Source organism: Chiloscyllium plagiosum, unplaced genomic scaffold, assembly GCF_037043375.1.
Source record: "Chiloscyllium plagiosum isolate Xiang-an unplaced genomic scaffold, Cpla_swu_hap1 HiC_scaffold_43, whole genome shotgun sequence".
In the NCBI taxonomy this organism is placed as follows: domain Eukaryota; kingdom Metazoa; phylum Chordata; class Chondrichthyes; order Orectolobiformes; family Hemiscylliidae; genus Chiloscyllium; species Chiloscyllium plagiosum.
Window position 1 is genome coordinate 1,957,777 of NW_028270181.1, and position 25,277 is coordinate 1,983,053.

At 44.7% G+C, this 25,277-nt stretch overlaps 2 protein-coding genes across 4 annotated transcripts in view; one reads left to right on the forward strand and one right to left on the reverse strand.

The window, feature by feature from the left end:
• Nucleotides 1–25,277, forward strand: part of LOC122541732 (glutamate receptor ionotropic, delta-1-like) — an 849,209-nt gene that overhangs the window by 578,189 nt on the left and 245,743 nt on the right. The window lies entirely within an intron of this gene.
• Nucleotides 12,037–17,458, reverse strand: LOC148137420 (uncharacterized). Its single transcript, XM_087982340.1, has 2 exons — nt 15,182–17,458; nt 12,037–13,918 (listed from the first exon to the last, which is right to left on the reverse strand). Exons 1-2 carry the CDS (start codon nt 16,862–16,864, stop codon nt 12,338–12,340), a joined length of 3,264 nt encoding a protein of 1,087 aa, XP_087838466.1. The 5' UTR covers nt 16,865–17,458; the 3' UTR covers nt 12,037–12,337.

A 25,277-nucleotide genomic window follows, 5' to 3' on the forward strand; every position in this document is an offset into this window, starting at 1 on the left:
TCTAAATGGTGAGAAAATTAATAAAGCCAAAGCACAAAGGGATCTGGGAGTGCTGGTCGAGGATTCTCTAAAGGTAAACATGCAGGTTGAGTCCGTGATTAAGAAAGCGAATGCAATGTTGTCTCTTATCTCAAGAGGGTTGGAATATAAAAGCAGAGATGTACTACTAAGACTTTATAAAGCTCTGGTTAGGCCCCATTTGGAGTACTGTGTCCCCACACCTCAGGAAGGACATACTGGCACTGGAACGTGTCCAGCGGAGATTCACACGGATGATCCCTGGAATGACAGGTCTCACATATGAGGAACGGCTGAGGATACTGGGATTGTATTCGTTGGAGTTTAGAAGATTAAGGGGAGACTTAATAGAGACGTACAAAATAATACATGGCTTGGAAAAGGTGGATGCTAGGAAATTGTTTCAGTTAAACGAGGAGACTAGGACCCGTGGACACAGCCTTAGAATTAGAGGGGGTCATTTCAGAACAGAAATGCGGAGACATTTCTTCAGCCAGAGAGTGGTGGGCCTGTGGAATTCATTGCCACGGAGTGCAGTGGAAGCCGGGACACTAAATGTCTTCAAGGCCGAGATTGATAGATTCTTGTTGTCTCGAGGAATTAAGGGCTACAGGGAGAACGCTGGTAAGTGGAGCTGAAATGCGCATCAGCCATGATTGAATGGCGGAGTGGACTCGATGGGCCGAATGGCCTTACTTCCACTCCTATGTCTTATGGTCTTATGGTCTTTTGCGAGGTGCTGCATTTTGGGAAAGCAAATCTTAGCAGGACTTATGCACTTAATGGTAAGGTCCTAGGGAGTGTTGCTGAACAAAGACACCTTGGAGTGCACTCCTTGAAAGTGGAGTCGCAGGTAGATAGGATAGTGAAGAAGGCATTAGGTATGCTTTCCTTTATTGGTCAGAGTATTGAGTACGGGAGTTGGGAGGTCATGTTGCGGCTGTACAGGACATTGGTTAGGCCACTGTTGGAATATTGCATGCAATTCTGGTCTCCCTCCTATCAGAAAGATGTTGTGAAACTTGAAAGGGTTCAGAAAAGATTTACAAGGATGTTGCCAGGGTTGGAGGACTTGAGCTACAGGGAGAGGCTGAATAATCTGGGACTGTTTTCTCTGGAGCGTCGGAGGCTGAGGGGTGACCTTATAGAGGTTTACAAAATTATGAGGGGCATGGATCGGGTAAATAGGCAAAGTCTTTTCCCTGGGGTGGGGGAGTCCAGAACGAGATGGCATAGGTTTAGGGTGAGAGACAAAAGATATAACAGACCAACGGGGCAACCTTTTCACACAGAGGGTGGTACGTATATGGAATGAGCTGCCAGAGGAAATGGTGTAGGCTGGTACAATTGCAACATTTAAGAGGCATTTGGATGGGTATACGAATAGGAAGGGTTTGGACGGATATGAGTTGGGTGCTGGCAGGTGGGACTAGATTAGTTTGGGATATCTGGCCGGTATGGACGGGTTGGACCGAAGGGTCTGTTTCCATGCTATGCATCTCTCTGACTCTATGACTCATTGTTTATCTTTAAAAGTTTTAGCAGGGCATGTAGGATCCACTGGCAGTTTTAATATGACTTATTATTTTACTCTGCTCCTCTGGGCTGATGGACAAGATTCAACTGTAGCCAGTCTTATAAAGCAATGAAATAAAGAGAGGGAGACCTCTTCAACAAAGGTCTGAAGCATCAATGTCATGGTTTGTCATGATGTTTTGCTGATGTCACTGATGAGACTCTCATTAGACTCCCAGTGACACCTCCTTCTCCTTCAGGATCCCTACAGGAAAACACGTGGGTTCTCCTACACTCATTTTTCATCATTTCTGTTTTCCCTTTCTAAGTGGTGTGTGATTGATGTATGTATTGATATCATTTTTAGAGTTTGGATTTCAAACTAGTGACATATGAGCACTGGTTATTTTTGTGAAGAATTTAAAAAAGATCAAGTCAGAAAGCCCTACCATGACCAAGTCCATGACCGAGAGCATGTGACTGCAAAAGCCCTGGAGTGTCAATGGGAAATTATTGATACCCATGTGGTTTACAACAGAGACAGTAAACATTGGAAAAACATCTGCATGCTTTTGGTTTAGAAAAATCAAAGATTGATTTTACCTTAAAAAAACTCAGAGGATAAATGCTTTTAGGGAAGTTTTGTAGGCAACCTGACTGAGATCCGAAGCAAGTATAGTGTCTCTCCTAGAAAGGCAGATAGGACAGCGCACGGAAAGCTTTCTTATCTTAGTGTAAACATTTAGCTTGTGAAGTTTCCCGACCAGAAGGCTTTCATTAGGAATCTGTACATTGTTAAAAGACTGAGAAAAAGTAAGCTTTCAGTTTTATGAGTGCTCACATAATTAAACTTCATAGTTCATAGTTCACAGGAAGAACCTAAAGATTAATCTAGAAAGATAATTTCTCTGGATATGTATTGCTGGAAAGTGATTGTGTTGGGAATAGATTGACTTTTCCAAAGAAAACCTACGCTGGACTCACAACACTAACTCTGTTTTTCACTGCACAGATACTGCCAAACCTATTGAGTTTCTTTAGCTATCTATGTTTTCATTTCAAATTTCCAGCTTCTGTAGTATTTTGCATTTATTAGATGTGACTCTGTTTTGCTCTGTGTTTTAAGATCTTTCAACTGTGTTGCACATATCAATAGCTTTCCTGTGAAATATGTGTATTATTCAAAAAATCTGTAAACTTAAGTGTCCAGGTTTCAGTGAGTGAGCAGCACCACATTAAACACAATATGATCTATCAAGCCAGATTTCATTCTGGGATCGGACTTACCCAGTAATAACATCAGCTGGGATCAGAAAACCTGGACAGGAAGATATTACCTGTTGTGAATTTCTCAATGGAGTTGTAAGAATGGGATTAACAAGGTAAAAGGGGTAGCCATGGGCCCCAGCTATGCCTGTCTCTTTGTTGGATACGTAGAACAGTTGATCTTCCGTAATTATACCGGCACCACTCCCCACCTCTTCCTCCGCTACATTGATGATTGCATTGGCGCCACCTCGTGCTCCCGTGAGGAGGTTGAGCAATTCATCAACTTCACCAACACATTCCACCCTGACCTTAAATTTACCTGGACCATCTCTGACACTCCATCCCCTTCCTGGACCTCTCCATCTCCATTAATGCCGACCGACTTGACACTGACATATTTTACAAACCCACCGACTCCCACAGCTACCTGGATTACACATTTTCCCACCCTATCTCTTGCAAAAACGCCATCCCGTATTCCTAATTCCTCCGCCTCCGCCGTATCTGCTCCCAGGAGGACCAGTTCCACCATAGAACACACCAGATGGCCTCCTTCTTTAGAGATCGCAATTTCCCTTCCCACGTGGTTAAAGATGCCCTCCAACGCATCTCGTCCACATCCCGCACCTCCACCCTCAGACCCCACCCCTCCAACCGTAACAAGGACAGAACGTCCCTGGTGCTCACCTTCCACCCTACAAACCTCCGCATAAACCAAATCATCCGCCGACATTTCCGCCACCTCCAAAAAGACCCCACTACCAGGAATATATTTCCCTCCCCACCCCTTTCCGCCTTCCGCAAAGACCGTTCCCTCCGTAGCTACCTGGTCAGGTCCACGCCCCCCTACGACCCACCCTCCCATCCTGGCACTTTCCCCTGCCACCGCAGGAACTGTAAAACCTGTGTCCACACCTCCTCCCTCACCTCCATCCAAGGCCCTAAAGGAGCCTTCCACATCCATCAAAGTTTTACCTGCACATCCACTAATATCATTTATTGTATCCGTTGCTCCCGATGCGGTCTCCTCTACATTGGGGAGACTGGGCGCCTCCTAGCAGAGTGCTTTAGGGAACATCTCTGGGACACCCGCACCAATCAACCAAACCGCCCTGTGGCCCAACATTTCAATCCCCCTCCCACTCTGCCGAGGACATGGAGGTCCTGGGCCTCCTTCACCGCCGCTCCCTCACCACCAGACGCCTGGAGGAAGAACGCCTCATCTTCCGCCTCGGAACACTTTAACCCCAGGGCATCAATGTGGACTTCAACAGCTTCCTCATTTCCCCTTCCCCCACCTCATCCTAGTTTCAAACTTCCAGCTCTGCACTGTCCCCTTGACTTTTCCGGACTTGTCCGACCTGCCTATCTCCTTTTCCACTATCCACTCCACCCTCTCCTCCCTGACCTATCACCTTCATCTCCTCCCCCACTCACCTATTGTACTTGCTACTCTCTCCCCACCCCCACCCTCCTCTAGCTTATCTCTCCACGCTTCAGGCTCTCTGCCTTTATTCCTGATGAAGGGCTTTTGCCCGAAACGTTGATTTTGCTGCTCGTCGGATGCTGCCTGAATTGCTGTGCTCTTCCAGCACCACTGATCCAGAATGGGATTAAGCAAAGGCCAAGGGAGTTGTAACTTTTTAGGATGGCAAAGTAAAAAAAAATTGCAGTTTTTAAAGTTATAAATAAAATCAGTGAAACAACTCGAGGCAAATTGTTGCATAACAAAGGATTCAAATTCCTGGGGCACCATTAAAACCGGACGGAAGTTTAGGCTTATTGCAGAGTAGGAGTTACCCAATGGCTTCATCATGTCTGCTCTGAGCATTTTGATTCAGTGATGATCTCCTACTTTTTCTCCATTACCTTGGAGTTTTTTTTTGTTTAAATAATCATCTAACACCCTTTGGAATGCCTCATTTGAAGCTGCCTCCACCACACACACAGGCTGTGAATTCTAGACCTGAGCCACTTGCTGTTTCTCTCACCTCACATTCACTTCTTTTGTACAGTCCTTTAAACCTGTTCCCCCTGCTCTTGGTTCATTTATGAGTGGGAACAGTTTCTCCCTATCCATTCAATCTAGACCCTTCATGGTTTTGAAAGCTTTTATGAAGTGTCCTCTCAAATAAGAACAGGCTCAGGTCACTTGAGCCTTTGAGAGCTTATTCCATGAACAACAAAGATAACTGCTGGATGTCAGAACAAATGATTTTACCTAATGGGTAACTAAATAATACAATGAGCTGTCAAGACAGTACATCTATACAGGGAACTGGGTGAATTCAGGAATTGGAAAAATGTAATTATGACATAAGACCCCAGATATTGAGACTATTTTTTAACCGCTGGAGAGAAAAATTAGAGGCAATTCAATGGAGGTTGTGGGGTGGGGAGAAGGGAATTCCAAACCAAGGGGTCACTGTCTCTGGATATGGGGTAGGGCATTTCAGACGAAAATGAGGTGAACTGTCTTCTCTTGAACATGGTCAACCTGTGGAATTATCTATTGCAGAAGTTTGTTGAATCCAAGTCACTGAATATGTTGAAGGAGTAAAGAGATATGGGACAGCACGGGAGTGAGGCATTGAGAAAGGATCAGCCATGGTCTTGTAGCCAATGTATTTATGTGGCTGGTCCAGTTGAGTTTCTTGTCAGCGGTGACCGCGCCCCCCCACCAGGATGTTGATCTTGGAGGCTTGAGCAACGGTAATGTCCTGCTGCATTTGAACATAGATTGCTTCGGGATCTGAGGATTTGTGAATGATGCTGAATATTGTGTGATCATCAACAAACACGACAAAATCTGATTTTACAATGGTGGGAAAATCATTGATGTTACAGATATGTCAAGGCTGAGTGGGAGGGATTTTTGATCAACAAGAGAATTAAGTCTAGGGACAAGCTACAGTTAGATTAGCTCTGATGGTGCTGAATCACACTGATAGACCACATGGACTCATCCTGCTCCTAATTTGTCTCATTTTAGAAATATTGTATCCTCGTAAATGATTGATGCAGAAACTATTACATAGTTTAAAGAAAATTTGGTGCATATCAGAGGAATTATTTAGAATCCCTACCCTGTAATAGCAGGCCATTCAGCCCATCAAGTCCACATTGACCCTCCAAAGGACATCCCACTCAATAACCCTGCATTTCCTAACCTGTTCATCGTTGGACTATGGGAGGAAACCGGAGGAAACCAAGCAGATACTGGGAGAATGTGCAAACTGCACACTGACAGTCACCCGCGACTGGATTCGAGCCCGAGTCCCTGGTGCTATGAGGCAGCAGTGCCAACCACTGAGGCACCATGTCACCCTTTGCTGGGCCTTTGTTCATTCTGCTATTCCTGTACATCTTCAATTTTTTTACCCTTTTTCCTGAAGTCTCAATCCTGAGATTCCTTGTTGTACCTCATGTCAAAACTATAAAGTCTCAATTGGATTATTTTTCACAGTGCTCCTTTCCTGAAATAATTTGGGACATCTATAAGGACCTGATGAAGGGCTTTTGCCAGAAATGTTGATTTTCCTGCTCCTCAGATGCTGCCTGACCTGCTGTGCTTTTCCAGCACCACTCTAATCTTGCCTCTAATCTCCAGCATCTGCAGTGCCCACTTCCACCAAATGTATTTTGTGGCCCTCTTTACCCTCATCATTTCTTTTTTAAGCAACCCCCACCCCAGTGACTTTTTTCACTGGAACACAGGAGGCTGAGGGGTGACTTTATAGAGATTTATAAAATCACAAGGGGCATGGATAAGATGATTGACAAAGGATTTTTCCCTCAGCAAGGGAGTCCACAGGCAAAGGTTTAAGATTTAAAAGGAACCTGAGAGGCAATTTTTTCACACAGAGGGTGGTGTATGGAACTGAAAGGCCTCCGCAGTTCTGAAAGGGGTGGGAAGAGGAGATGGAGGGCTAGGATTAAAACATTGTTGCATTGAAACAGGCCCTTCAGCCCACCATGGCACCGCTGAGCAACAAACTACATTAATCCCAGTTACCATTGCACTTGGTCCATAGCATTCTGAGTGCACACTCCCTGCCTTTTCAACGTTATACCTGCCTCCACCAGATTCTCAGGCAGCACACTCCATTTTCCTACTCTCTCTGGGTGAAAATGTTTTTCTCAGATCTCCTTTAAAGCACTTACTCCTCACTATAAACTTATGCCCTCTGATCTCAGATTTATCTGCCATGATCTATACATCTGTCTGTGCCTCTCATAATGGTGTATACCTCAATCAGATTCTCCAACCCCCCACCCACCCCTCAGCCTCCTCTGATCCAAGGAAAACAAACCCAGCATATCCAGTCTCTCCTCATAACTGAGACTTCCCATTCCAGGCAACATCCTGGTGAATCTTCTCTGCACCCTCTCCAGTACACCCTCTCCACCACATCCTTCTAATAGTGCGGTGACAAGAACCACACACAATATTCCATCTGTGGCTTAACTAATGTTTTATAAGATTGTGGCTAGACCTCTTACACCCTGGCTAATGAAGTCTAGAATCCTGTCTTCAGCACTTTGTCACCCTGTGAATGGTCATTCTAAGAGATGAGAGACTTAATAAACAATCCAGATCTTTTTCAATATATAATTTCAGTTACATCACACTGTAAGCTTTTGCCATAAATTCTGTGCCTCACAATCTTATTCTCCACAACCACCTGATGAAGGAACAGTGCTCTGAAAGCTAGTGCTTCCAAATAAACCTGTTGACTATAACCTGGTGTGACTTTTAACTTTGTCCACCCTGGTCCAACCCCGGCTCCTCCACATCATGTCTATCACTGGTGTCAGACTAACTGGTCTGTAATTACCCGGCCTAACCTTGCTGCCCTTCTTGAACAAAGGAACCACATCATCTATCCCTGAGCCATCTGGCACTTCACCTGTGGCCAGCGAAGTATTAAATATCTCCACCAGGTCCCCCGCAATCTCCTCCCTTACCTCCCATAGCAGTCTGAGATGCATCTCTTCGGGCCCTGGGAATTTATGTACCTGTGTGTGTGCTAAAACATCTGGGACTGCCTCCTTATTAATCTCAATGTGCTCTAAATCCTCATCATCCCAATTGAAATCCTGAGCTACAACGCTTTTTTCCTTTGTGAACACAGATGAGAAATATTCATTTAAGACCTCACCCATGTCGTCTGGCTCCACAGACAGATTACCTCTTTGGTCTCTAACAACCCCCACTCATTCCCTGAATCCTCTCTCTCTTAATGTACTGATAAAATGTCATGGGGTTTTCCTTAAAGCTAACTGTCTGAGGTATTTTGTGACCCTCATTACCCTCATCATTTCTTTTTTAAGCAACCCACACCCCCCTCCCCGTGACTTTTTTCACTGGAGTGCAGGAAGCTGAGGGGTGACCTTATAGAGATTTATAAAATCACAAGGGACATGGATAAGATGAATAGCTAAAGATTTTTCCCTCAGCGAGGGAGTCCACAGGCATAGGTTTAAGATTTGAAAGGGACCTGAGAGGCAACTTTTTCACACAGAGGGTGGTGTATGGAACTGAAAGGCCTCCCTAGTTCTGAAAGGTTTACTTTATAATCCACCTTGTAATGGCACTGAGTGTATTTGAACACCCAATTTATTATGAGATAATTTAAAGAAAAATCTACCCGTAATAGATTGTTTTTTTTGTGAAAGAGGAGTTTTCAAAGAGAAAGAGAACGAATAATTAACTCCCAGATGGCAAATAGCTTTCAATAAATTGAGCAAATATGCCTTCCTTGTTATAATCAAAATGCAACATCCCAGTTCATTGCAGAATCCAGAGTATGAGAAAATGTATCAAGTAAGCCATTGAGAATAAACTTTTCCTGTGATGGCATCACCAAGAGATCACTTGAAGATAAATCTTGAATCTTCAGCTCTTGTTGTCTTTCAGTCTTGCACCTTGTTCTCTTCCTATAATAAAAATGAGAAAAAAACAGCCACTGTGTAACTGAACTTACCAGCTGTGTCCCAATGCACTCTCAGTGTAATTGTATGTTTCTGAGTTCTCAGCTTTTCTGACATTATCGGGCCACCCTCGCTAGTTTGTTGCTCTCGGGGGTTCGCCTGACTTGGATCAGGAACTGTTGTTGTTTAATCAAGCCCATGAGTACTGAAGCCAATTTGTGTTGTCTGAATAAAATTTAACTAATTTAGCAGAATTGAAGGATTTGCCACTTCACTTATTTATTTAAACAATATAAGTTAAGCAGAAAATGCCCAGAGACGAGAATGTTCCATCTGATGCAATGTTATTGTTGGGACTTTTTTCACTGGAGTGCAGGAGGCTGAGGTATGACGTTATAGACATTTATAAAATCACAAGGGGCAGGGATAAGAGGACTAGCAAAGGATTTTTCCCTAGGTTTAAGATTTGAAAGGGACCTGAGAGGTAACTTTTTCACACAGAGGGTGGTGTATGGAACCGAAAGGCCTCCCTAGTTCTGAAAGGTTTACTTTATAATCCACCTTGTAATGGCACTGAGTGTATTTGAACACCCAATTTATTATGAGATAATTTAAAGAAAAATCAACCGTAATAGATTGTTGTGGTTCTGTTCGCCGAGCTGGAAGTTTTGTTGCAAACGTTTCGTCCCCTGGCTAGGTGACATCATCAGTGCTTGGGAGCCTCCTGCGAAGCACTTCTTTGATGTTTCCTCCGGTGTTTATAGTGGTTGACAACTGGAAGCGGCAGGGACAGACCACTATAAACACCGGAGGAAACATCAAAGAAGCGCTTCGCAGGAGGCTCCCAAGCACTGATGATGTCACCTAGCCAGGGGACGAAACGTTTGCAACAAAAACTTCCAGCTCGGCGAACAGAACCACAGCAACGAGCACCCGAGCTACAAATCTTCACACAAACTTTGGTAATAGATTGTTTTTTTTGTGAAACTTTTTCACACTAAAGATGGTGTATGGAACAAACTGCCAGAAGACATGGTAGGGTGGGTACAATTACAACATTTAAAAGACATTTGGGCAGGTACATGAATATGAAGGCCAAATGCTGGTAAATGGGACTAGTTTGGTTTAGGAAACCTTGATGGCATGGACAGGCTGGGCCGAAGGGCCTGTTTCTGTGCTGTCTGACTCTAACTCACTCTCTCTGTCTATCTCCCTCTTTATCCCAGCTTCTACTCACTGCTTCTCCTGCAGAACAGATTTCATGCAAAACAACAGTTTGCTTTAGTTCTGTGAGAAGCTGGTGTCGTGTTACTGGAGAAAATAAGATTAAAAGAGATAGCTAACAGAAATGTGAACGTTTTGAAACAGTGTGAGAAAGAGTAAGTCATAAGGAATGAGCTCAAATCAGTGACTAAATCTGTGAATTTCAGCTTGTGTCTGACACATGAAGCAGAAGGTCAGAAACCATTTCTCAACCTCGAGGTATTAGAATACAGAATCCGCGAACATTGTAAAATACTGAAACATTTAACAATAAAGCTATAAGATTTGGAAGCAGGTGTAGGCTTATTCTCATCATATACAAAACCCCAGGTTAATATTTTGGGTCATGGGTTTGAATCCCATCAGGGTAAAGAGGATAGAAATTTGAGTTCAATAAAAACCTAGAATGAGAAAGCCCCCTAATGGTGACCATGAAACCATTGTCAATTGTTACAAAAACCGAATCTGGTTCACTAATTCCCTTTAAGGAGGGAAATCTGTCACTCTTACCTGGTGTGGCCTACATGTGACTCCAGACCCACAGCAATGTGGTTGATTGTTATCTGCCCTCTGGGCAATTAGGGATAGGCATTAACATCATAAGAAATAGGAACAGGAGTCGGCTGTTCAGCCCTTCGAACCTGTTCTGCTTTTCACTAGAATCAGGGCTGATGCAATCATTCCTCGCTTCCACCTTCCTGCCCTGATGAAGGAGCAGCGCTCTGAAAGCTCGTGCTTCCAATTAAACCTGTTGGACTATAACCTGGTGTTGTGTGATTTTTAACATTGTACATCCCAGTCTAACACCAGCTCCTCCACATCATGACTGCCATTTCCCTGTAACCCTTGATTCCCTGAATGATCAAGAGTATAAGACCATAAGAAATAAATGCCAGTAACACCCATGTCCCATGAACAAATGAAAAACAAAACTGACCTGCTTTGTCTGCTCTACGGTTCAATGAGATCACAGTTGATCTGTTGATCATCAACTCCACTTTCCTACCTTTACCCCGTGGTCCCATCTCTGTTTAACTGGGAAATCCCTGACTCTGAGTCTGTACTCTTGTCCTAGACTCACCTACAAGAGGAACTATCCTCTCAGCATCTACTCTGTCAGTCCCCCTAACAATCTGATATGTTGAAGTAAGATCACCTCTTATTCTTCTAAACTCCAATGAGGACAGACCCGACCACATCTCATAAGAAAATTCATCCATAATCAGCCTTGTGTCCATTCTCTGGGAAACCTCCAATACCAACGGACCTTTCCTTTCAATACTGTTCACAGGATTCCTGCTGAATTCTGGCTAATGCCATTATAGATTTTAGGAAGTTTTTCCTATTTCTATATTCCTTTTCCATAGATCCAGGTGGCTTAGTCGTTAGCACTACTACCTCACAGTGCTAGGGACCCAGGTTTGATTCCAACCTTGGGTAACTGTCTATGTGGAGCTTGTACATTCTCCCCGTGTCTGTGTGGGTTTCCACTCACAGTGCAAAGATGGGTGGGTTAGGTGAATTAGCCATGGTAAATATGGGGTTGCAGAGATAAGGTGGGGTTTGGTCTTCAGAGAGTTGGTGCAAACATGATGGGCCCAATGGCCTACCCCCACACTGTGGGTTTCGAAATAAAGACCAACCGTCCTTTTCCCTTTCCTATTATCCACTAAACCTGGATGCTAGCATTCAAATCTCTCTGTATTCCTGCAGTCTTTCTCCATTTAAATAACAATCAGCTGCTCTACTTTTCCCACTTGTTCTATAAATTCTCAAGGATCGGGTTCGCAGGAGAGTAGTCTGACACAGACCAGGAGAAAAGAACTGAGAGACGAGTTTGCTTGAATATAAGTATTTTATTCCCCGCAGTGTCGCCTCAACCAGGTCTCGTACTTACAACGGGTCTGGTTTATACTCACTCTACATGTTACCGGAACTGGGAGCCGTCAGTTCTCGTAGAGCGGTTGCCAACAACCCACGCTCGGCGGTTAAACGTAACCTGGAGCAGACTCTACCGAACTGGGAACTTTCCCAGCTTATATACTCTTTCGAGATCTAAACATTCATGCGAACAACAGGGCAAGACTCTTTACGAGTTTCAGCTGGAACCAATTAAGCTTGCAACATCCTGTTTGACAGTGTCTGTTCCTTATCAAGGCTGGTAGCATAAACACCATAAGCAACACATTCCATTCCGGCAACATATTCATGCGAACAACAGGGCAAGACTAAGCAACACATTCCATTCCGGTTACATACAGATAATAAGATCCACACATGTATTGGGACATAATTTTAACCCTTTCACCACATTCCACTGATTGGCCCAAGACATGTGTTACATCATGCCCATATATATCTTTTCCAACAAGCGTCTACGTACACGCCAAATATACAAGCAAGTCAGGATATTACAGCATGTTACGATCACCAGGACTCCTACCAGGATCGATGAGGGTGGGAATAGGAACTTCCCCGCAGTGGAGGACATACCACTCAACATATCCCACCAATGATGAGCTGACTCTACTTCCACTACATGGGCAGCGTGTACTACCTCCTGTATAAAGGTAGACACTGTAACCTTGGTGACATTGGTTTGATGCTTTCGTAATATCTGCTTAAGCTCCTCGGATCGGTCCAATGCTTGCTTAAACCGATCCAGGGAAATGTTCCAAGGATTCATCAGCACTTTCCACTGTACCTTGGTAAGTTGATGGTCACTGCTATAATTGGTCAACAGGTAAGTCTGATTCTGCCATTGCCACTGATAGACATTCGAGAGACATCCTGAGAACGGTACCGTGGGGAGCATGTGATGCGGGTTTTTGGTAGCCACACAGAGCGTGTGTGGCCCAATCTGCCACATCATGTCCCTTGAAGCTTCAACAGTCCATTCGCACAGGGCCGTTCCCTTAGTCAAGCAAGGGTCTCGATATCTGTCCATCAGTAGACAAGCTTTACCTTGATCAGTCTGTTCACAAGCGGACAGATCATAGGTAATATTGGTATCTGGGCTAAACCACTGCCCCCTTGTCTTCAGAAAATAATATCCAGAAGATGTAATCACTGGTAATACATAATATCGACAGACCGTAACAGTGTGGGTTACATTCATGGTAACAAAGTATCCTCTACACATAGTTGCGTTACACCATGTTCTTTCTGGATGGGTTATCATCCACAATTTCTCAGATACATTCCATATTCCCCTCCACGCTTGTACAGTGGGGGATGTTACCACACGCAAAAATCGTTCTTTCTGTATTTGTGCGTGCAACATTTGAATATGACAGGCAGTCCAATTTAACTGAGCTGTAATGTTCTCAAACAGTTCCTGGGTGGCACCCCAGACATCTAGTTCCCATTGCAGGGATTGTATCAATATTTTAGCTGTTTCTCCTTGAGTCATCATTACGGATGGCATCCATCTTCCAATAGTATGTAGTCCTTGTGAGGTGGCTTGTCCCGTGTTAGATAATTTAGTACGGGTTACCTCAGAGTCAATAGCATTCGAGATACCCATAACAGTTCCTGCACCTCCCAGCAGGGTGTTGTACCACGCTCGTCGCCGTCTCTTGCGTTGACACTCTGGGATAGCCGGCAGCCGCACCCGCCAGTGAACATCAGTGTGCAGTACTGCCTGGGCCATCTGCTGACAAGTTGACATAATGGGAGCCAACTGTGTGCGGTGCGTGTCAGAGACGTTAGGGCGCACCAAGATCAGCCATAACATTCGAGCCCGGTTTTGAATAACTGTTCCATTGCTGATCCAGATGTCCTCATCTCCAGTCGTAATGTTCCATCGTGTCCCGTTTGAGCTTTCACATTCACGAGCGGTTATATTCCAATGACACATATTCACCGTTGCATTCAACATCAATGTACAGTTAGGGGTTATCAAAGTTACATTTCTCCCCTTATAACATCGTACACAAGTATACATTTGACAATCACTCGTGAGATCTAAAATTGTACACCATTGATTTGCCGCGCACTTAAAATCATCTTGCTGTCGTTCCTCACTACTAATTTTCCAACCTACATTTTGTTTCGATAAGGGTACCAACGACTGAGCTGGCACACTCCTCCAGACTGATTCCCCAGGATACATAATGGTGACCAGACTGTCTTTTCCTTGGGCTATGATCTCTGCCGGTTTGGGGGGACCAGTTGTCTGGCGTACCCATACCTTGGCACCCTTAGTGTCAGTAGACCCAAATCCCCCCGTCCCAGGCTCAGTAACCTTAACGGGAGCTCCCGTCTCTTCCACCGTTGTAAGGTTACATGGTTTAATAACTAATTGTGCTATTCTGTCTCCCTTCTGTATCACATAAGGTTCAGATGTGATGTTGACCAGGACTACTCCCAATTCTCCTTGGTAGTCCGCGTCAATTACTCCTGCCATTACATCAATCCCCTTTAGTGACAATCCCGATCGCGGGAGGATATGCCCATAGGTTCCAGGGGGACAAATCAATCCTAATCCGGTCTTAATCACCGTAGGTTTTTGTTGGACCAAAGCCTGTGTAGTTAACGCTCGTAAGTCCAGTCCAGCCGAAGCCGGTGTGGCCCTTACGGGAATATTAGCTTCCTTAGCAAATTTCCACATTTTAATAGGCTGTGCCTTTGGGGTATCACACACCCGTATCATCCGATTCAAGGGCGTCACCCCGTTTCCCAATGGGCGGTTATTAATTTGCTTTACTACCCGAATCAATTGTTTCTTCCAACCTGTTAAATTATTACATCCTCCTGCCTTTCGCAGGGAGGATTTTAGAAGCCCGTTCATTCGTTCAATAAGTCCCGCAGCTTGCGGATGGTAGGGCACGTGATAAATCCACTCCATATGGTTATCATGACACCACTGCTTCACCATCCCTCCTGTGAAATGGGAGCCATTGTCACTCTGGACCTGTATGGGCAATCCATAAAATTGTTCGATCAAATCTAAACACCGTAAGGTAGCCTGTTGGTGGTTATGTCGACAGGGATGGGCTACCAAAACCCCAGACATAGTGTCCACAGCTGTACATATATGGTTACATCCTTGTGAGGAAGGTAATGGACCCACAAAGTCCATTTGCCAGCTCTGTCCCGGTCCCTCTCCTCGGTGTATATGTCCCATCATATGTTGGGGCACTCCCTGCCGTTGATGCTGACACTGCTCGCATTGATTTACTGCAGTCTTGACATCTTCTACCATAAGATCTATTCCCCGATCTCGAGCCCACTGCAAGGTTCCTTGCACTCCCCAGTGTCCGGCCTTAAGGTGTGCCCATCTAGCCAAGTCCACTGAGGTGCCCCTTTGTACACTCATGGCTCGGACAATGCCGTCTACATATCGGTTATGTAAAGCTTCCGCATCATTTCGGGATGTATGAGCGTCTACATGGGTAATATATATATCTAGATGTCGAGCCTTCTCCCATATATCTTCCCATAATTGTTTACCCCATACCTCCCTATTCTGAATCATCCACTGATTGGCCTGCCAAGTTGGCATCCATTGGGTCATGCCATTAACCACTGACCAGGAGTCAGAAAACAAATAAACTCCCATGACCCCCGCTTGCATGACCACCATATGTACTGCTTTTAATTCTGCCCACTGACTACTTTTCCCCTCGCCTAGTTCTTCTAGGGTTATACCTTGTTTCGGATTAAAAGCGGCAGCTTTCCATCTACGTTGTCCTGCCTTCCATTGGGCTGACCCATCTACAAACCAAGCCGTGGTTTGTTCATCCAGGGTCAGTTCATCATACCGTTTGCCCATCTTGACGGGTGATTCTTTATACTCAATCACCTCAAACCGCTTTTCCCCTTCCTCAGGGGCCTCCGCCACTTGCTCATGCAGGACTGACACTCCCTTTTGTCCAGTCCGCACTCTTTCTGACACGTACCATTTCCATTTGATAATGCTGCTCTCTTGGGCAGTTCCTATCCTGTGGGTAGTGGGGTCACTGAGTACCCACGGGAGGATAGGAATAGCTGTTCTCATGATCACTTCATGTCCAATAGTTAGAGCTTCAGTTTCCACCAAGCTCCAGTAACATGATAACAATTGTTTCTCAAAGGGGGTGTATCGTTCCCCTGCCGGGGGCAATTTCCGGGACCAAAATCCCAATTCCGCAGGAGGCTGAGCCCGCGGTAATTCATGCATAATTGCCTCCCCCTGTTCATTCCGTATGGGATTCCCTTCCCCATCTAACATTACTTCCCGCTGCACCGGGAGGCGTCTCTGGACTTGTTTTCTCCTAACTACTGGTTTAGCCTGGAGTACGGGTGGGTCATCTTCATACTGATCATCTGAATCTCCCCAAATATTTCCGTCCCAATGGTCGATATCCCATCGATCCCCATTATTTAACTGGGCTACAAACGCCCGTACTTGTACTGGGTCCGGGGTTCGAGGGACCTTCCTTTTCTCTTTCCGTTTCTTAGCAGACAGATACATAATAGTTCGTCCTGCTAGTTCAGTTAATGCTGTCAATTCAGCTTTTAACTTCATAATTTCCTGCCTCAACATAGAGGCATCTCCCGAACTGAGTCCCTGCTCATGTTTCAGGAGGGCTAATTCTGCTTCAGCTTTTTGGCGCTTCTCTGACTGTTGTCTACAAGCCGCCGCACATGCCCACATCCTCCGCTGTACCCCAGGCAAGGGGTTCTTCGGCAGGACTGAGATCTTCTCAAGGGTGGACAGCAGCGACACTGGGGTTCCTACGCCCTCGGCTTCCCAGTTTTCCGGTCGCCCCCCACCATTCCTCAAACAAACTGCCACGTCATGCCACGGTCCCTGCCATCCCGGGACGGTTGGGACCTCCACAGTTTGTTCTTCTGGTTTCTTAGTCCTTTTCCCAAACATTGTTCTGTATCAAAATCTCTCCCCAATTGCGATTGATCCTGCCGACTACGCCAAAAATGTTTTATAAATTCTCAAGGATCGGGTTCGCAGGAGAGTAGTCTGACACAGACCAGGAGAAAAGAACTGAGAGACGAGTTTGCTAGAATATAAGTATTTTATTCCCCGCAGTGTCGCCTCAACCAGGTCTCGTACTTACAACGGGTCTGGTTTATACTCACTCTACATGTTACCGGAACTGGGAGCCGTCAGTTCTCGTAGAGCGGTTGCCAACAACCCACACTCGGCGGTTAAACGTAACCCGGAGCAGACTCTACCGAACTGGGGACTTTCCCAGCTTATATACTCTTTCGAGATCTAAACATTCATGCGAACAACAGGGCAAGACTCTTTACGAGTTTCAGCTGGAACCAATTAAGCTTGCAACATCCTGTTTGACAGTGTCTGTTCCTTATCAAGGCTGGTAGCATAAACACCATAAGCAACACCTTCCATTCCGGTAACATATTCATGCGAACAACAGGGCAAGACTAAGCAACACATTCCATTCCGGTTACATACAGATAATAAGATCCACACATGTATTGGGACATAATTTTAACCCTTTCACCACACCACTGAAGTGTATAACCTCACATGTTCCTACATTATAGTCCACCTGCCAAATTTCCACTCACTTACGTACATTGCCAAAATCCCTCTGTGGACTCTTTGCGTCATCCTCATCACTTGCCTTCCCATCTAATTTTGTGTCACCCACAAACTTAGTGATCATACATTCACTTTCCTCCACAAGTCATTTAGATACATTATCAATAATGGTGGTCCTAGCTCTAATCTCTGTGAGACTCTACGAGTTATATTCTGCCGTCTGAAGATACCCTCCCCATTCCTATTCGATTTGTCGGCCAATCCTCTATCATGCTGATGTACCAGCTCCGATAAAGTGAGAATTATGCTGCAAACTTTTCACATCCATCCTTCCGGTCTCCTCCTGAGCCTCGGTGTCTATTATTGAAGGCAGTAACTGCTGACCTTTCTCACTGTGTGATTTTTCAGACTGTGCTTCGATACTGAAAAGGTTGAGAGCACCAGTAATATATTACCCCAACACCAGGTGTCTTAATAAGCAGCCTCAGGTGCAGTATCTTGTCAAATACTTTTCCGAAATCCAGATATATTGCATTTGTACTGCTTGTTATCTCCTCAGAGAAATCTGATAAATTTGTCAGGCATGATTTTGTATTTCTAAATATCCTGCTTTTCTTTCCTTTGTAACAGACTCTAATATTTTCCCAATGTCAGATGTTTAGCTCACTGATCAATAATTTCCTATGTTTTGGCTCTTTGGGAAATTATGTTGCATTGGCACTTTTTCAATCATCTGGGACTTCCCTGAAGTTGAAGAATTATTGGATGGTTACTTGACAGATTGGAAAATTGGTGAAATGATCTGCTCCTCTTCCATTTCCTCTGTTCTGATATCTTATTTTCCTCAGAGAACTTTATTAAACTTGTGAAACTGATTTTCGTTTCACATAACCTTGTTGACACTACCTGATCACAATATTTCCCCATTTAAATAATGCTCTCTTCTTTTATCCTCCCTTCCAGAATGAACAACTTCATATTTTCCCACGTTATACTCCACAAGACAATAAGATATTGGGGCAGAATGAGGCCATTCGGCCCATTGAATCTGTTCTGCCATTCAATCATGGCTGTCATGATTTTCAACCCTATCCTCCTGCTTTCTCCCTGTAAACCTTGATCCTGTTACTAATCAAGGACCTATGTATCTCTGTCTTAAAGACACTGAATGACTTGTCCTCCACAGCCCTCTGTGGCAATGAGTTCCACATATTCACCACCCTCTGGCTGAAGAAACAGCTCTTCATCTCAGTTCTACAGGGTCGTCCCTTTACTCTAAGGCTGTGCCCTCACATCCTGGTCTTTCCTACTAATGGAACCATCTTCTCTACATCTACCCAATTCAGGCCTCTCAATATTCTCTACGTTTCAATCAGATCCCCCTTCATGCTTCTAAACTCCATCGAGCACAGACCCAGAATCCTCAATCACTCCTCATATGATAAGCCCCTCATAGAACATTGAACACAGAACAATACAGTGCAGAACAGGCCCTTCAGCCCTTGATGTTGCGCCAACCTGTGAACTAATCTAATTCCATCACCCTACACTATACCACCATCATCAATGTGCTTATCCAAGGATTGTTTAAATGCCCCTAATGTGGCTGAATTAACTACATTAGCAGGCAGGGCATTCCTTCAATGCCAACACATCTCTCCTTAGATACAGGGCCCAAAACTGCTCACAATATGCCAAAGGCCGTGTGATCAGAGCCTTCTACAGTCTCAGCAGTCCTTTTATTCTAGCCCTCTTGATATTAATGCTAATATTGCATTTGCCTTCCTGGCTGCCAATTGAACTTGCATGTTAACCTTTAGAGAATCCTGAACTTAAACTCCTCAAATGTCTGAAGCCTTTTCCCATTTAGAAAATAGTCTACACCTCTATTGTTTCTGTCCACGTGCATGACCTCACAGATTCTCATATTGTATTCCATCTGCCACTTCTTTGCTCACTCTCCTAGCCTGTCCAAATACTTCTGCAGCCTCCCCACCTCTTCAATCCTACCTGTCCCTCCACCTATCATTGTGACATCTACAAACTTAACAATGCCTTCAGTTCCTTCATCCAGATCGTTAATGTATAATGTGAATAATTGTGATTCCAACACTAACCCCTGAGGAACTCCACTAGTCACCAGCTACCCTTCTTTATCCCCCCTGTCTGCCCTCTGCCAGTCACCAATCCTCTGCCACGCCAGTACCTTGTTCCGAACAGCAAGGGCTGTTATTTTACAGCCTCCCATGTGGCATCTTGCTCAAGGCCTTCTGGAAATCCAAATAGATCACCTCCACTGGCTCTCCTTTGTCTAACTTGGCTTATTATCTTCTCAAAGAATTCTAACAGATTTGTCAGATGTGATTTCCTCTTGACAAAGATGTGCCAACTCAGCCATATTTCACCAAGCAAATCCAAGTTCTTTGCAATCTCATCCTTAACAATGGTCTCTAAAATCTTATCAATGACCAAGGTCAGACTGAGCAGCCTATAATTTCCCATCTTCTGTCTCTCTCCCTTCATAAGCAGGGACGTTCCGTTAGTCATCTTCCATCCTCTGGGACCCTCCCTGATTCTAGTGTTTCTTGAAAGATCACCACCAACTCTATCTGCTTCTGGGCTCTGTCTCCAATTATTGCTTATTCCTGTAGCCCCCACAGCCCCCACCCTCCTGTCTTCAGCATATATACCACCTTTTCCCAGATACCATCAGTTCCGAAGAAGAGTGAGTGGACCTGAAACAGTAAGTCTGCTTTCCCTTCACAGACATTGCCAGACCTGCTGAGTTTCTTCATCTCCACAACGTCAGGTGAATTGTCCTATAGTTTCCTGCTTCTCATTTCCCTCTTTGCTTGAACAAAATAATTACCGTGTCCATACCTCAATCCACTGGGATCCTTCCAGAACCTAAGCAATGTCAGAACATTAGAACTAAAACATCTGTAATTTCTGCAGACATTCCTTTGTTGTCCCGAAGATGTATCTGTCAGGTTCTGGGACCGTCGGTTGAAATAGTTTTCCCAGCGCTATTTCCCAGGTGATTGTATGTTCCTCCCTTTCATATCTTGATTTTCAAGTGTGTTTGGGAAGTTTTCTACAGTGAAGACCAACACAGAACATTTCCACTATTTTCTCTGTGACTATCTGATAGACTCCACAGGTCCTGTTAATATCACAAACCGCCTTTTATGATGAGAATGTTATCGAATGATGATGTAAATACAGAGACCACAACTGTTTACAATATACTGTAATGTGGTTATACTGTACCTTTAAGAGAGTTAAAAGCTGCTAGAGGTACCTGAGAGCACCAAGTGTTCTCAATAAGGGAACAGTATAACACTTGGTCGAAAGCTAAATTAACTGGTTGCCTGGAAACGGCAAAACAGATTCAAATTAAACTAATCAGTTTAAATTATACCCCAAAAAATATCAAATTCTAAATAAGTTTGAATTTAGTATACTGACAATCTTAAAAGCCAATGACACAATTTGATGCTGGGAGTATAAGACTGGGGAAAATTGAACAGTTAGGAGGAGAACTGCCAAGCCACCAGCAGGTAAAAAGGCTGCCTGAAAAATAGTTCTCTCAATAGTACCTTTATCAATCATTAACCTCTGAAGCAGAATCCACTCGAAGAAGACAGGAATTCAGAGAAAACTGAAAGCTGCCTGGTTTCGAGATAAGAAGTTTTGTTTTGTAAATCTTAATCGGGGGTTTTATTGGACCAGTATTGTAGAAGGGGGAGGTGAAAGATAGGTTAGAGGAACAAGTTGTAAATAGTTGTTAGTTAATAATCTATGTTATATTTTAAGAAATAAAGTTGTTAATTTTTACTTTAACTAGTGGGCGGCACGGTGGCACAGTGGTTAGCACTGCTGCCTCACAGCGCCAGAGACCCGGGTTCAATTCCCGCCTCAGGCGACTGACTGTGTGGAGTTTGCACGTTCTCCCCGTGTCTGCGTGGGTTTCCTAGGGGCGGTTTCCTCCCACAATCCAAAGATGTGCAGGTCAGGTGAATTGGCCATGTTAAATTGCCCGTAGTGTTAGGTGAAGGGGTAAATGTAGGGGTATGGATGGGTTGCGCTTCGGTGGGTCGGTGTGGACTTGTTGGGCTGAAGGGCCTGTTTCCACACTGTAATGTAATCTAATCTAAAAAAAATGTAATCTAATCTAGCTCTTGGCCTCTTGAACTTTCACGGGATAAATCTTTTCTGTATTGATGGTTTTAAATTGAGCAGGAGGGTTTACCCCGCGTCATAAAAATACATGAGTGACTTAGAGGAAGGAAGCGAATGTATTGTAGCCAAATTTGGGGATAACCCAAAAATAGGTGGAAAGGCAGACTGTGAGAGGGATACAAACAGCTTACAGAGAAATATGGATAAGTTAAGTGGGCAAAAGGAAGGTAACTAGAGTGTAATGTGAAGCTGTTCATTTTGGAAGGAAGAACAAAAGAACAGAGTATTAATTAATTGGAGAAAAACTGCAGAAAGCTGCAACACAAAGGGACTTTGGGAAACTTATGCATGAAACACAGAAAGCTAGCACACATGGGCATCAGCTAATCAGCAAGGGTGATGGACTGTTGGCCCTTATTTCAAAGGGGTTGGAGTGTAAGAGTAAGAAAGTCTTATTGCAGCTGGACAAGGTGCTGGGGAGGTAAAAACAAGGACTGCAGATGCTGGAAACCAGAGTCTAGATTAGAGTGGTTCTGGAAAATCCCAGCAGGTCAGGCAGCATCCGAGGAGCAGGAAAATTGATGTTTCGGGCAAAAGCCCTTCATCAGAAATTTTGATCGACATGGACCAGCTTGGGCCAAAGGGCCTGTCTCCGTGCTGTAGGACTCTATGACACATAACCACCTGAGAGAAGAAATTTGTTCTCATCTCAGTCTTAAGTTGGTGTCCCTTTATTCTGAGACTCTGCCTTCTGGTCCTAGATTCTTCCATAAGGAGAGGTGCTGGGGAGACCGTACCTGGAGCACCGTGAGCAGGTTTTGTCCCTTATTTAAGGAAAGATATCATTCCACTGGAGGCAGTTCAGAGAAAGTTCACCAGAATGATCCCCTGTGTGGAGGGATAGTTTTATGAGCAAAGGCTAAACAGGTTGAGAGTCTACTCACTGGAGTTTAGAACAATGAGGTGTGATCTCACTGAAACATATGGAATTCTGAACAGGCACGACAGGGTAAATGCTGAGAGGATGTTTCTCCTCGAGTCCTCAATTCCCCAACCCTGAAAAAAAGACTGAGTGTATTCACCCAATCCATGCCTCTCCTGGTTTTATACACTTCTGTAAGATCCCCCCTCAGTCTCCTAAGCTGTAAAGAAAAAAGTCCTAGCTTGTCCAACCTCTCCCTATGACTCAGACTGTTGAGTCCTGGCAACATCCTTGTAAATTTCTTCTGCACACTTTCCAGTCTTTGGACCTCCTTGTGTATATTTAAGGCGGAGATAGGTAGATTCTTGATCAGTCAGGGAATGAGCACAAAAAGAGGGTCCAAGGAGGTTCCTGTGGATTGAAGAGTGAGGCTTTAGCTCAGGAGTCTTTGACAAGGGGGTTGAGTGAAGTGATTACGCCACAGTTGAAGAGGGTGAAGACATGACTGCCAAGCTGGTTCAGTGCGCTACGTTCTTGATGTGGGAGGTCAACGACTCTGGTGTGTCTGGCTCGTATAAGTGTGGAAAGTGTGTGCACGTTCAGCTACTGACAGAGCATATTGCAGCGCTGATGAAAGAATTCGAGGACCTTAGACTCATTCGAGAGAACGAGATCTTTCTGGACAAGACCTTCAGTGAGGTTATTACACCGACCATACCAGAAGAGAGCAGAAGAGAGCAGACGATGAAGAAGGCAGAGAGGAGACAGGTGCAAGAGACCCCGGGGGAAGTACCTGTCAGGAACAAGTTGAAGTTTTTGGAAACAGTAGAGACAGATGACACTGCCAGTCCGCGAGGCGGCCAGGTCTGTCAATCAAAAGTTGGCGTGGAGGCAGAGTGGAAGAGTCAGACATCGCACAGAGCTGTGGTGATAGGGGACTCCATCGTGAGAGGAACTGACCGGGGTTTTTGTGGCAGCAGACAGGACTTAAGGATGGTGTGTTGCCTTCCTGGTGCCAGGGTTAAAGACATCACAGACAGAGTGCAGGAAATCCTCAAGGACGAAGGTGAAGAGCCCGAGGTGGTGGTACATGTCGGCACAAATGACGTCGGGAAGAAGAGGAGGAACATACTACAGCGGGACTTCGGAGAACTAGGAAGAAGGCTGAAAAGCAGGATGTCCAGAGTGGTTATCTCCGGTTTGCTTCCAGTTCCTTGGGCTGGTGAGGCCAGAAACAGGGAGATAATGGACTTGAACGTGTGGCTGGGGAACTGGTGCAGGAAGCAAGGATTTAAATTCTTGGATCACTGGGCTATGTTTTGTGGTAAGCATAAATTATACAAGAGAGACGGTTTGCACCTTAATAGGTTAGGGACCAGCATTCTGGCAGGCAGGTTTGTTACTGCAACACAGCTACGTTTAAACTAAGTAGCGGGGGGAGAGGACAAACTGGATGTTTAAGAAGGAAATTGAAGGGAAAGTTAGGACAAGGGAAGTCAAGAAAGACAACTGTATCCATGAGGCAGAAAACTCAGAAAGGGATCATGCTGTAAGGTTGAGTGAAATAGGAGTTGATGGGAAGGGTGAGAGCAGTAACAAATTAAAAATACTATACATGAATGCACGAAGCATTAGACATAAGATGGATGAGCTTGAGGCTCTTTTGGAAATTGGCAGATAAGATATTGTGGGGATAACTGAGACGTGGCTTCAAGTGGACAGGGCCTGGGAAATGAATATTCAAGGCTACACGTGCTATCGTAAGGACAGACTGATGGGCAGAGGGGGTGGGGTGGCCTTGTTGGTAAGGGATGATATTCAGTCCCTTGCGTGGGGGGACTTAGAGTCAGGGGATGTAGAGTCAGTGTGGATAGAGCTGCGAAATACTAAGGGTAAAAAGACCCTCTTGGGAGTTATCTACAGGCCACCAAACAATAGTCTGGATGTCGGATGTAAGTTGAATCAGGAGCTAAAATTGGCCTGTCGCAAAGATGTCACTACAGTTGTTATGGGGGATTTCAACATGCAGGTAGACTGGGAGAATCAGGATGGTATTGGACCTCAAGAAAGAGACTTTGTGGAGTGCCTCCGAGATGGATTCTTAGAACAGCTGGTGCTGGAGCCTACCAGCGAGAAGGCAATTCTGGATCTGGTATTGTGCAACGAACCAGAATTGGTCAGAGACCTCGAAGTGAAGGAGACATTGGGAAGTAGTGACCATAATACAATAAGCTTCAATCTGCAATTTGAGAGGGAGAGGGACAATCGGAAGTGACAGTATTTCTGTTGAGTAAAGGGAACTATGGAGCTATGAGGGAAGAGCTGGCCAAAGTTCAATGGTGCAATACCTTAGCAGGGATGACAGTGGAGGAACAATGGCGGATATTTCTGTGTATAATGCAGTTCATTCCAAAAAGGAAGAAAGATCCTAGGAGGAGGCAGGGGTGGCCGTGGCTGACGAGGGAAGTTAAGAAACATACAAAGTTAAAAGAGAAAAAGTATAACATGGCAAAGATGAGTGGGAAAACGGAGGACTGGGAAGCTTTTAAAGAACAACAGAGGATTACTAAGAAGGAAATTCGCAGAGAAAAAATGAGGTACGAAGATAAACTGGCCAAAAATATAAAGGAGGATAGTAAAAGCTTTTTTAGGTATGTGAAA

Coding starts and splice junctions, on each gene's coding strand:
- LOC148137420 (XM_087982340.1), bottom strand. CDS start 16,864: ATGTTTGGGAAAAGGACTAAGAAACCAGAAGAACAAACTGTGGAGGTC. Junction 13,919..15,181: donor TAGAAGATGTCAAGACTGCA/GTAAATCAATGC, acceptor CGATGTTATAAG/GGGAGAAATGTAACTTTGAT.